The following is a 13,545-nucleotide window of genomic DNA, read 5'->3' as shown; positions in this document are numbered from 1 at the left end:
GCCCTGGGTTGGGAAAATCCCCTGGAGAAGGAAATGGCAACCCACTCCAGTATTCTTGCCTGGGGAGTCCCATGAACAGAAGAGCCTGGCATGTTACATTCAGTCCAGGGGTTGCAAAGAGTAGGACACAACTTAGTGACTAAACCACCACCACCATACATACCACAACTCTACAAGACATCTCCAGTTAGTAAACATGTAGCAGAAACGGAATCTTCTGTTTAATAAAACGGGGTTAGAGGAAGTGTATATAGCTCTACTGATTAATAATTTAAACAAGTATGGCACCACAATATTTACTAGCATCTATTACATTGGAAGGAATGATGCTAAAGCTGAAACTCCAGTACTTTGGCCACCTCATGCGAAGAGTTGACTCATTGGAAAAGACTCTGATGCTGGGAGGGATTGAGGGCAGGAGGAGAAGGGGACGACAGAGGATCAGATGGGCTGGATGGCATCACCGACTCAATGGAAATGAGTTTGAGTGAACTCCGGGAGTTGGTGATGGACAGGGAGGCCTGGTGTGCTGCGATTCATGGGGTCGCAAAGAGTCGCATACGACTAAGCGACTGAACTGAACTGATTCCTTCTTTATGCATATTTAATAAGAAAATGGAAGAAGAGACATCACTTCTACACAAGTTGTTTTGTTTTGTTTTGTTTTTTGAAACTACAGCTGCTGCTGGCAGAGATCTTATAACAGAACGTGCTTTGTCCTTAGTAGAACAAGGAAAGATGCTGAGTATAACTGGCAGCTTGTTCCGGCAAGAATAAGAGAAAGCACCAGCCTCTCCTCTCCCTCCCCCATATACCTCCTGGCTCTTATCAGGAGGTTCTTGGCCAGCTCTTTCCCAATTTCTCCAGGGTTAGGAAAACCAACTGTATACCTCACACTCTGAGAGCAGACAGGAGGCTTAAAAAGCGCAGATCCTGGCAGCTGTACTTCTCCGTTTCTTCTCAATGAAGCAGTTTTTTGTAATAAAAGTGAAAAGTTGAACAAAAGGAAATTACAAGTGCAAATACCACTCCTTCGTCATATAAAAAACTCTTCTTCTAGGTGTATTTCCCAACCTTTTTCCTGCCATTTCTCCTTTCCTCTTTCTCTTTCCTTGTCTTTTCTCACACTCTCCTTTCCTTCCCTCTGGCTCACCAGATCAATGGTTTATATTCCAAAGAGAAAATGAAGAACTGCTCTAGAAATCAAATAATATATAGTGGCTTTGTTCCTGATTGTGATCACCCAATTCTTTGGAAATTGGATATGAAATCTCCGAGGTGGAATATGTTGTATTTGCCAGAAGTGGCAGCCAACCCCAATTTGCAGTTTTTCTCATAATTCTAAATGCTTACTTCATGCTCAGAGGAAAGTGTTGAAGACAGTGAGTGTGAAAACAGTTTGTAAGCAAGTAGCGAATATACTTAAGCTTCATCAAAAATCACTTCTATTTGTATATTAAGACATTTATAGCATGTTTTTCTCCAAAGTTCCATTAGTGAAAGTACTTTTTATTTCTAGATTAGCAGTAGACTTTAAAGTTATTCTGACTTTAAGGTTAAGGTTCATATATGATGTATAAACATACTATACGATTGTAATATCAGATATCTGTTCTTGGAAGATTATCTAAAAGGCAAAAATGATGACACAGGGGGCACAGCGAGGTGTAGTAAAAATGACATCATCCATACAGGAAAGCAGGACACTGAGATTATTTCATTTTTTCAGTTAATCAAAAGTGGACATGGTCATATCACTTGATTTCTCAGAGCCTCAATTTTTTTTCTGTAAAATGAACTAGATGACTTCCTTTGATTTCACATAATTCACAGTTTAGTGGGGAAACAGGCAAGAAAACAATTTTAAAAGAGGGGAGGTATAGAATGTTATAGAAAGAAATAGAGATTTAGAGAATTAGGAGCTACACTCTACAAAAGCCCCACGAATAGGATTTCAAAATTTTTTTAAGTATTCCCTTTGTAAAAAATGTAATCCTATTGGACTAAGAGTTAAATGCTGTAATTATAAGGTATTGAGAGGAAATTGAATTTAATGCAGTAACAGTTCTAGAATAATATGCTCTTTTTTTAATAAGTCCATCTATGGAGTGATGTAATACTATATAACCTGAAAATTGCCTTATGGTAAAATGCTAGAAATCAACAATATCATTGTTTAGAAAACTTTATGGAGTGCTGAATCTCACTTGATCCTTATTAGTTTTGTTTTGTTTTTTGCTTTGTTACTACTCATCTATTACAATAAGGAACAATTTTTCTTCCTTTTCACATATAACATCTAATAACTTTTTTTCTAATTAAAAAGTACCTGATTTACAATATTAGTTTCAGGTATACAAGTGATTCGATGTTTTTATAAGTTATACTCCATTAAAATTATTATAAACTATTGACTATATTCTCTATACTGTACAATATATCCTTATAGCTTATTAATTTTATACATAGTAGTTTGTCCTCCTTAAACTCCCACCCCCACCCCAACACTGGTAACCAGTAGTTTGTTCTCCATCTCTGCGTCTCTTTTTGTTTTGTAGTATTTATTCGTTTTATTTTTTAGATTCCACATATAAGTGAAAACTCTCTGACTTATTGCACTAAATATAATACCCCGCAGGTCCACTGGTATTGTTGCAAATAGCAAAATCTCATTCTTCTTTTATGGCTGAATAACATTCCACCGTGTGTGTATGCTACGTCGTCTTTACTCATCTGTTGGCAGACATTTAGGTTGTTTTTATATCTTGACAATTGTAAATAACATCCTGATAACTGTTGACTGGAATGTTATTTTTTCTCTCATTTAACTGCTCAATATGTACTTCTTCTCCTGATAGCTAAATAATTAATATATCAATTAATGTCTACTCTTTTTCTCCTAGCCACAGTCAGAGTGGAAGTGGAGGTAAGCTACACGCTTTTATCAGTTTCTCAAGTCTTTGACATTCTTGTGTATATTAATGACAAAATGCTCTTGTTTGCAAATAATAAGGAGGATCTTAATGTGGTAGAAAGAACAATAGACTGGGAATCAATAACATGGAGTCCAGTCCTGGCCACTGAGTGACCCTGAGCAAGTCACTTTTTTCTTCCACGTTATGGGTCATAGGGTGATTCCACTTCCAGTGTGCCCAGGGCAGTCTTGATTTGTGCAGTTGTCTGAGCACAATTTCTAGTAGTATCTCCCTTCACTTTCAGAAATGTCCCTATTTGGATAATATCTCACATAGTCACCATAGCTATGATTCCTAAAGACTTCTCATTATCCCATCAACAAAATAAGGGTTGCTAATACCTGGCAGTGCTAAAATTATCATCTTAAAAATCTAATTTCAACTTTATTGTACATATATTTACAAAGAAGGTAGTCAGTAAACATTTGTTAAATAAATATTTGTCAAATAGCAAACATAGGATAACAAGTCAAGCAAGGGTTTAACTTTTTTAAAATAAAGAAATGAAAATTCTTTTCATTCACCTTCCATTCTTTTCTTTGTCCCAGCTCCCATCAATGCTTAGAGTCACTTTTCATTTGCTTTCCTTTACTTACATCTTGATCAATGCTTTTTTCTGAATCTCTCCTTAGTATTAATTAAGTTTTTCTTATCAACTTTTCCCTTCTTTTTCCACAATAAATTTTAACTCCATCCTCTGTTTAATTTTACTTTTTCTGTTATTTTCCCCACTCTGTCACCTCCAGTGCACAGTACTCTATGTCATCCCTCATATTTTTACAGTTCACTTTTAAGAATTCCTTATAAAATAATGTTAAAAAATTAATTTACCTCTGTGTAAGAGTGGGAAAATAAAGCTATTTTAATTTAAATAATTGATATGAAAATAAGATGCTTTCTACATCTTATTTCTGCATAAGACATTTATTATCAAATTTTGAGTGAGCATTTGTGACCAAATTACAAAATTAACAGATTTCCCCCCCCTAATTCACATGAAGGGATGTTCCCACCTCCCCCAGATGATGATATTTATGATGGGATTGAAGAGGAGGATGCTGCTAATGGGTAAGAATAATCAGCTTAATTGCCTCTTTGCAAAGTATTGTATATACTGAAATTGTCACTAGTTTTGATTTCTAGTTAGAATAAAAAGCAGAAAGTAGCATTCCCTGTTACATAACCAAAAATGTTTAATTAACAGCAATGGCAAATGAGGAATTGTAATTATACCACACTTCAAATGAAGTGGTATATTGTTTGGAATATACCACTTGGAACCTTGACAACTATGTCAAAAGGAGTGAAATGGAAAAGGGGTAAGGGTTACAAGTATTCAAACTTTTCCCAATCATTTATTTATCAATCAATACTTCGTTTTTGTGACAATCTCTGGAAAGTTTATAGTTGCATGGCTAGCCTTTGTGTAATAATCATGTGCTGTGCTGTGCTTGGTCGCTCAGTCGTGTCCAGCTCTTTGGGATCCCATGGACTATAGCCTGCCAGGCTTCTCTGTCCATGGGGATTCTCCAGGCAAGAATACTGGAGTGGGTTGCCATGCCCTCCTCCAGGGGATCTTCTCAACCCAGGAATTGAACCCAGGTCTCCTGCATCGCAGGTGGATTCTTTACTGTCTGAGCCACCAAGGAAGCCCTTGTTTAATAATCATAGTTGTAATCAATCCAAATAAATTGAGATCATATGTTTATCTGTGGCTGTATGTGGCAATATTGAAAACTTAATCCTTTAGGTGTTTAAACTTTTGAAGTGGTGCATTTTAAAATTTAAATACATATTTTAAAATTTTAATCTAATAACAACTTACTTTTAATCATAGCAAAGCTAAATTGATGTTTAAAACTTTTGACTCAGCTCACTGGTTTAAGAAACAAGGTGTAAGAAATCTACCAAATAGGAGAAAATAACTTGCCTACTATTTACCTAGTCGCAGCAATATTCAAAGACCATGACTTATAAACTTAATAGCTTCAGCTTGTTGAGTACAATAAGTAGCTTACAGCCTGAATGATCAACACAGTATAATTATAAAAAACCTGATCAATGCCTGCATGCTCCAAAGCTCCACGCTACAGGTTGAAGAGAAGAGTAACACCTGGTCCTGGGGGATTTTGAAGATGTTAAAGGGAAAAGATGACAAAAAGAAAAGTATACGAGAGAAACCTAAAGACTCTGAGTCAGACAATGATGAAGGTTCATCGTAAGAGTCAACCAACCACCAAATCCAGTGCACAATAACTACACTAATAATTTCATCAAATGCTACTAATATTTTATAACTGATAACCAAATTCTGACAGTCTTAAGAAATTTTAATGTGTTTTTCCATTAGCCATTCTAGTCTCATTTATTGTGTCACTTTTAAAGTCGTGCATTTACATAAAATCATCATATACATCATTTTGTTTTCCATTCAAACATGCACACACACACACACACACACACACACATGCATGCACTCACCCTTCATTTAGTAGGACCTTTTTTTAAGCTGTAAATCACATCTAAAAGGTCAGAATTCCAGCACTACGTTTTATTATATAATATTTTATACTGACTATTCAAAATATACATTCTCTTTTAAAAGTTAATTTATAGAAAAAAAAGGACAAAATTTGGAATTTCTTTTCTCTAAGTACAGAATCTAAAGTCTTTGTAACTTTCACAATAATGATATATTAATTCCACTTGAATTACATGTTTGACCTATATTAAAATTCTTCTAAGTATCTTCAGTTTGTATAAATAAGACTAAAGCATACATTTTATCTTTCTATACAAAAATAATCCTTTAGCATAAGTTCCATGTGTATAAATTTGAAGGACCTTAAGTACACTCAAATTTTCATTGTTTTATATATGCTAATAGACTCACCACACTTTAACAGAAGTCTTTATAAGATAATTGACATAGAATTCCTAATTTTAAATCCTTTTGTGAGACACTAAAACAACACTCAATAAACGAGATACTTAAAATTGTAAGTAAACGTAGCAGATCTTCTCTTCATGTATCATTACTCAAATGTAGTCCTCACTTAGAAATAAAAGCAAATATTTTTTTGCTCAATAACACACCAGCTAATTCTGATTTTAAATCACTTTTACTAATGACCTCTCACACTTTAGTGTAACTGTGCACCATTCTTCCAGTTATGTGTATATGTGTGTTTAAAGTTCAGAAAGTAATAAAAACAAAGGTCTTTTTCTGTTGCAACTAAAAGTCATCCAGTCCTGATTTCAAATCACTTCTATTAATAAGTTCTCACTCTCTAGTTTCAGTGGATATTCCTCTCTTATTCACCTTTCTTCTGTTTGGGGATATATATGTACATATTATCAAACAATATTATGTCATACTATGGTCTTCATATGACCATACAATATTATGGTCATATGAAGATTCCTGTGACTTTTGTTGTGACTCTACATTTCTATTCTTTGAGTCAAACAAACAGTTTTTGTCCGGAGCTACACTGCAATGACTCCGAAATATTTAGACCATTTCACTTACTCTGGTATGATAATATGCTCAAACTTCATAGAACAAATTCAAAAACATTGGTCCAATGGCTGTGAGAAAAATAAACCAGTGGATGTCATGATTCTTTATTTGTTTGGCCAATACCAGAGTTCACAAAAAGTCTTGCTAAATTCCAAATTGATTGACGAAAACTTGGGACTCAGCAGAGAAATGGAGGATGAGAAAGGAATAATACTCAACAGATTAATTAGCCTTTATAAGCCTCAAGGCTGTTACTTATTCATGCCTTTCCTAAATAATTATGTTCTCATTTTCTTTCCAGTTTCCCTTCTCCTCCTAAACAAGTGGGTAAGTAATAAAAACTAATTGTGTTAATATATTTTATATCTCACTTCTTGCAGATAGGGTAGCAGAAGCAATTGCTTTAGTCATGCTATCTGAATTAAAGTCCTGACTCTGAAAATAATAAATTGTGTAACTTTGTCAAGTAACTGCACCTGGGATGGTCAGTTTCACAGTTTCTCAACAGTAAAATAGTGGGAAAAGGAAATTTTCAACTTTCAGTGATTTGTTCTTCCAGTCACAGGATCACTATGGAGAAAGGGATGAGTGAATAGAGATGGGCCCCAACGATCCTCATGGATCCCACCCCAATTTAGTCAGAGTTTGATGTATTAGATTTCTGCAAAAAGATTTCTAAACACGTGCCACACTGTGAGCAACCAAGATCCTTCTGAATCTAAATTTCTATGATTTTTAAAAATGTATCATTTATATTGTCTTTGGAAATTTTTCCACTGCTAAATGTGAAATAGTTTTTTCTTGGTACAATTTTGATCATCTTATTTTTTACCCCTGCTGAGACTTAAAGGATTTTTCTTAAATTTTCTTTGAAAAAAATAAAATGTCTTGCAAGAATATTCAGAGGCTTTCAAAAGTTTATTTTAATTTATAAGTAAATTGAAAAAGCAAACCAAACACAATCTATTCTTCCAGACTGTTTATCTGACTTTGTTTTCATCTAACAATTTGAAAATATGTAAGGCTGTAGCTCAAATTGATTAATAACTGATGATGAACTTACATCTTAACTTATAATTTTTAAAAAGTACTCAGGAAACTTAGCTCCACAAAGAGTAGGTATGCTGCTGCTGCTGCTGCTGCTGCTAAGTCGCTTCAGTCGTGTCCGACTCTGTGTGACCCCATAGACGGCAGCCCACCAGGCTCCCCCGTCCCTGGGATTCTCCAGGCAAGAACACTGGAGTGGGTTGCCATTTCCTTCTCCAATGCATGAAAGTGAAAAGTGAAAGTGAAGTCGCTCAGTCGTGTCCGACTCTTAGCGACCCCATGGACTGCAGCCCACCAGGCTCCTCCATCCATGGGATTTTCCAGGCAAGAGTACTGGAGTGGGGTGCCATTGCCTTCTCCGAAGAGTAGGTATAAAATGGAACGAATGTGATCAATTAAGTAAAAAATGTGTTGCTCATTTTGATTTTCTTTTGTCTTTATTAATTATGTCTTAAGTGCATGTGCATGGAACAGTAATTTTTCCTCTTCTGAATATCAGTGATATGTCATTATTTTTTATATATTTATTCTAGATTGTTCAGGTAGCTGACCAAGTTTTTATACTGTGAAATTAGTTAATCTGAGTGGAAGGAAAATATGCACATATAAATACAGCATGTATATGTGTGTACATGTATACAGAAAAAGGGGGAGGGTTAAAGGAAATCAAATTCTTGCCACTATTAGAGAGCATTTTAAACTTTCTGTGCTAATCATTCCTTAAAACATTTGTACTCCTTTCAAGCCATCTCTTCAGCTTAACTTGCTGTGGGGCAACTTAATAGGTGCAGAAAGGAAGCAGCATTCCTCCTAACTTTAATAAGAAGTCTAGAAGGAAGAAAAGTGTCTACATATTGGAAAAATCCTTGAGGCAGTTAAGGTCATAGTCACTTTTCCACCAATGCTGCTGCTACTGCTGCTAAGTCACTTCAGTCGTGTCCGACTCTGTGTGACCCCATAGACAGCAGCCCACCAGGCTCCCCCGTCCCTGGGATTCTCCAGACAAGAACACTGGAATGGGTTGCCATGTCCTTCTCCAATGCATGAAAGTGAAAAGTGAAAGGGAACTCCCTCAGTCGTGTCCCGATTCTTTTCGACCCCATGGACTGCAGCCTACCAGGCTCCTCCGTCCATGGGATTTTCCAGGCAAGAGTACTGGAGTGGGGTGCCATCGCCTTCTCCAATACTGATTCTCAAAACGTTTGGGTATCCCAAGCACCTTTTATTTTCAGGTAGTGCCAGAGGTAATATTACTATAAGGGAAAAGTTAATGAAGAACAGATCAGTGAGTAAAAAAGAGTTATAGACAAATCGATAGATATGTAAATAGATACAGAGGCAAAGACATAACCATATAAGTAAAATGATAGCTATTATCATAGCACCCCAAAGGTAAGTTTCTTGAGTGCTTTTTAAGTATCTTTACCTGCTGCCGATGGCCAGAAATATTGACTTGTTTGTCAGCAATCAACTGATCCTGCCGTTCATCATACTTGTGGATCTTCAAATAATCTCAGTCACTACTTGAGGGTTTTTCCCTGATAACAGTAGTTATAATCATTGTCACTGTTGTTGCTGAGGGAATTTTAACACATGCATCAAGGAAGAGAAAAATCTTTCCCCTTTAAAGAACAGATGATGCATCCAGGAGAAATGTACAGAGACCTTGGGGAAAATTATTTTGTTGTCCTCAAAACAATCTTTATATTAAAAATATCACTGAATGCTCATATTGAAATGTCCACTAACAGTGTTTCACCATTTGCTCTTCTGTCTTTTGTCAGACATGGGAGATGAAGTTTATGACGATGTGGATGCCTCTGATTTCCCTCCTCCCCCAATAGAGATAAGGTAATTAAAATGCTCTCATTACAGTGAAGTAATGAAAATCAGACAGTTCAAGAACATTCAATTGGATAAAACCCCAATGGGGTGTGTTTGTACTATGTGCCATCCTGTTGGCTCTGTTCTCCTCTCCCTGGTCCCAGCTCTGCCGTCTGCCAGGTTTGTGAATGGATGGATAGCCCAGGTCCTCCTCCTCTTTCTCTCTCTCCCCTCCCCCACTTTTCTCCCTTCCCCTCCCCGCTTCTCCAGTGGTCCTTCTGGTTCCCTGGTCATCCTCTGCCCTGTGACTCACCAATGTCTATGTTCATTTATTCTCTCATTCACTGGGAAAATATCTGAAAGCCTGATAGCAATTGATCTCACTAATTCATCCCCTCCCTTTCTTTTTACTTTTCCCCAACATTGTTTGTCTTGAAGACATTGCTTAATTTGTATCTCAAATCCTAACCCACCTGCTTCAAACCTCCTCTGTCCTCAAGAAGATTGTTTTCTTTTTGTGAAAAAAAATGAGAGCAAGAATTGTATTTTGAAAGGACTCTTAAAAGTTATATCATACTTTTACAAAAGCATCAGATTCTCAAAGATTCCATTCAAACTAACAACAACAAAAGCAGTCAACAGTGAATAGTGACATTCTTTAGTTTCCCTAAGGCTTCAATTTAATTTTAGACAAAAACTGTAAGAAAATCTTAAGTCAGTTAATACTAGAGGAGTACCTTTTGAAAATTCTTCTGAAATAGAATGTAGTATGGTAGAATGCTTTCTTGTACTCCAGTATGTGAGATGATCTGATACATGCTAAAAGCAAGAATACCTTTAACTTTTTCAAGAAAAAAAAAAGATGAATAAAAAGATCTCAGAATTGATCAGTTAAAGGATGAAAGTAACATCAGTGGAATATAATAAGTGGTGTCTTCTGAGCTGTACTGGTAAAAAATTTATGCTGCTGCTGCTAAGTCGCGTCAGTTGTGTCCGACTCTGTGCGACTCCATAGATGAGAGCCCATCAGGCTCCCCCGTCCCTGGAATTCTCCAGACAAGAACACTGGAGTGGGTTGCCATTTCCTTCTCCAAGGCATGAAAGTGAAAAGTGAAAGTGAAGTCACTCAGTCGTGTCCGACTCTTAGCGACCCTATGGACTGCAGCCCACCAGGCTCCTCCATCCATGGGATTCTCCAGGCAAGAGTACTGGAGTGGGGTGCCAAAAAAATGCATGAGTGAACTCTAAGTAAATATTTATTTTTTACCAACATTATTAAACTAATTTTACGGAACAAGATGCAGTGTCAAGATCAAAGAAACTGAGGGGGAAATATGTTGTTATTTATATATGAAGATCAAGTTCTACAGGCAAAACACACCAGAAATGTGAAAGGAGAATCATTCTCCTTTTTTAGTGCTCTGTGAAAAGAAAATCTAATAGTCTTCCCCATAGGGAAGTCACTTCTATCCCTGACAGTTTTAAATGCATTTTTGTGTTTAATATTACTGTAGAAATGCCACCACATTCCACTAAATAGCTCTCTAGGAACCCAGAGTCATCCATTGGCCCTTTTTTTTAAGCAAAATAAGCCCCAGCTGATTCAACATTATGCAATATGGACTATTTTCTTTCCCATTGCTTGTTTTCAGAGTTAAAGACAATTGTGTATTCTCTAAAATAGCATTGCATTTTTAAAATTAAATTTCAATAAATTATCTTTAATAAGAACTTGTGGGGCCTTTTTAACATTCATGTGTGTTCTGATTGCTCCAGTGTACTTATCTGGGCCAGGGATTCCATCACTGCCCAGGACACCAGCAGACAGAAGATTGTATTGTTCAGTTGCTCAGTTGGGTCCGACTCTTTCCTACCCTGTGGACTGTAGCCCACCAGGTTCCTCTGTCCATGGAATTTCCCTTGCAAGAATACTGAAATGGGTTGCCATTTCCTTCTCCAAGGGATCTTTCCAACCCAAGGATGGAATCTGTGTCTCCTGCATTAGCAGGCAGATGTTTTACTACTGAGCCACCAGGGAAGCCTGCAGACAGAAGGCACTGAGGGACAGTGCAGAACTTAGGGCAGGGCAGTGTATACTAATTCACTTCCCAGTGAATAAACTCAACTTTAAGATTGAAAAATTAAGACTCAAATATTTTAAATAGCTCACTTACAAACAAAGCTTTATCTTAGGCAATCAAAATAAAAATTAATATCAGTGTTTAAAACTGTCATTATTCACAAATATTCTGCTTTTTAAAATTCCTTTCTACAGAGATTCACTGCCTTTTCCTAACAACCATATTTAATCCTGGGGAATGGTTCACAACCTTGGTTGCAGATTAAATCATCTGGGAGCTTTTAAAATATGTGTGTCAGTACCTGGACCTCACTCAAACTAATTAATTAGAATTTTTAATTAATTTAATGTAATTAAAATTTCTAGGATTTAGACAAGGGCAGTGGTATCTTTAAAAAACTTCCCAGGTGATCTATTTGTGACCAGGCTGGAGAATCACTGCCTTAAACCAGTTCACTTCTCTTATAGTAATTGACTCTAGTTGGTATCATGAGATACAACCCTGGCTTCATTTTAAGTAGATATAAAAAAATTAATGTATAGATAAATTTTTAAGCCATGAAAATCAGTCTTTCAAAAAGTGTTCTTTGGAGGGGAATTCCCTCATGGTCTAGAGGTTAAGATTTAGCACTTTCAGCGCTGCGGCACGGATTCAATCCATGGTCAGGGAACTGAGATCCTGCAAGCTGCATGGTGTGGTCAAAATTTTTTTTTTAATATTCCTTTTTTGAAAAGTTTTTTCTATGACATTAGCCAAACCACTTGATTATCTAGGAAGGGTTGAAAATATAGGGGATTCAAGAATAGGTTGGATCATCTGAAATTGCTGATATGTAACAATGTAACTATACTTTGGTCATTTTATATTGTTCACCATGATAATCTCAAGCTTCCATTTTAACTCAGCCTGTACTCTCTTGAAGAATATTCTACATTAAGAAAAGTCATCATTTATCACAGTGAATGTACTAGATTTCTAAGAAAAATAATGAATTGAAAATGAAATTTAACAGAAATGTAATGCTATGAATTCTCCATTATACACTATTCTTTTTATATTTTGAAACTAAATGCTGTTTTATGTATGTTCTGCCATCCTAGTCAAGGAGCCAAGACCAAAGCTGAAGAAAAAGACCCTAAGAAGCTAAAAAAGCAAGAAAAAGAAGAAAAAGACTTCAGGAAAAAATTTAAAGTATGTTACATTTAAATATCATACAAAGTTCAAAGCCCTAATGAAAAAACTGATGATTTTCTGTGTAATTATCAATATCACAGTTATCCATCACAACACCTTTATTTTCTACAAACTTTGTTTTAGATTTAGATTTATTCCTATAAGAAATTAAGCAAACTCTTGTACGTGCCCAATATACATACTGTGGTAATCATCTAAATTTAGCTGTCCTTTGAAACTCAATAAGAAAGTAAGCTAAAAATAGAATGATTAAAAATGATGTGATATATAGAGAGATACGAAATATTATTCAATCATGAAAAACAAGGAAATCCTGCCGTTTTGACAATGTGGATGGACCTCAAGAGCGTTATGCTAAGTAAATTGTCAGACAAGAGGCAGAGACAAATACTTTATGATATCATTTATATGGAGAATCTAAAAAAACCAAACCCACAGAAACCAAGAGTAAAGTGGTGGTTACCAGAGGTGGAGAGCAGGGGGAGCTGTTTGTCAAAGGGTACGAATGTTCAGTTATAAGATGAATAAGTTTAGGGATCTAGTTACAGCATGGTGATTATAGTCAGCATTACTGTATTACATACTTGAAAATTCCTAAGAGAGTACATCTTAAGTGTTCTCACTACAAAGAAGAAATGGTAATTATGTAAAGTGATCGAACCAATAGAATTGAAGTTTTGATCGTAATCATTTTGCAGAAAATGAGTGTGACAAGTCAACGCATGTACATCTTAAATTTTTTAATTTTAAAAATAATTATTATATTAGGTTGGTGAGGTTACAAGTGATTTTTCTCCAAAAAAGTTTTTTTTAATCTTCCTATGTTATCTTTTGAAAAAATAATAAGGAACTAGGTTTTTTAACAAAATTTGAAATTTTGCTGAAATTTTTAACAAAATTT

General features: G+C 35.7%; 1 protein-coding gene and 1 long non-coding RNA gene across 17 annotated transcripts in view; one reads left to right on the top strand and one right to left on the bottom strand.

Moving 5' to 3' along the window:
* The window catches only part of FYB1 (FYN binding protein 1), a 179,096-nt gene that overhangs the window by 151,525 nt on the left and 14,026 nt on the right, over nt 1-13,545 (top strand). For 11 of the 15 annotated variants that reach the window (XM_086361510.1, XM_086361517.1, XM_086361512.1 and 8 more), the window contains 6 exons: nt 2,904-2,926; nt 3,977-4,043; nt 5,056-5,193; nt 6,800-6,825; nt 9,330-9,396; nt 12,551-12,641. In XM_086361510.1, the coding sequence (XP_086217636.1) occupies nt 2,904-2,926; nt 3,977-4,043; nt 5,056-5,193; nt 6,800-6,825; nt 9,330-9,396; nt 12,551-12,641 (412 nt within the window). The remainder of the gene's footprint in view (nt 1-2,903; nt 2,927-3,976; nt 4,044-5,055; nt 5,194-6,799; nt 6,826-9,329; nt 9,397-12,550; nt 12,642-13,545) is intronic. The other 4 variants (XM_086361513.1, XM_086361514.1, XM_086361519.1 and 1 more) reach the window with 1 other exon arrangement.
* The window catches only part of LOC147350256 (uncharacterized), a 118,343-nt gene that overhangs the window by 103,105 nt on the left and 1,693 nt on the right, over nt 1-13,545 (bottom strand). The window lies entirely within an intron of this gene.

This window comes from Bos grunniens, chromosome 20, assembly GCF_055505025.1.
Source record: "Bos grunniens cultivar Pamir isolate PY7600 chromosome 20, Bosgru_T2T1.0, whole genome shotgun sequence".
NCBI lineage: Eukaryota > Metazoa > Chordata > Mammalia > Artiodactyla > Bovidae > Bos > Bos grunniens.
Note: the sequence above shows the minus strand (reverse complement) of the source record. Positions and strands in the feature narration are given on the sequence as shown.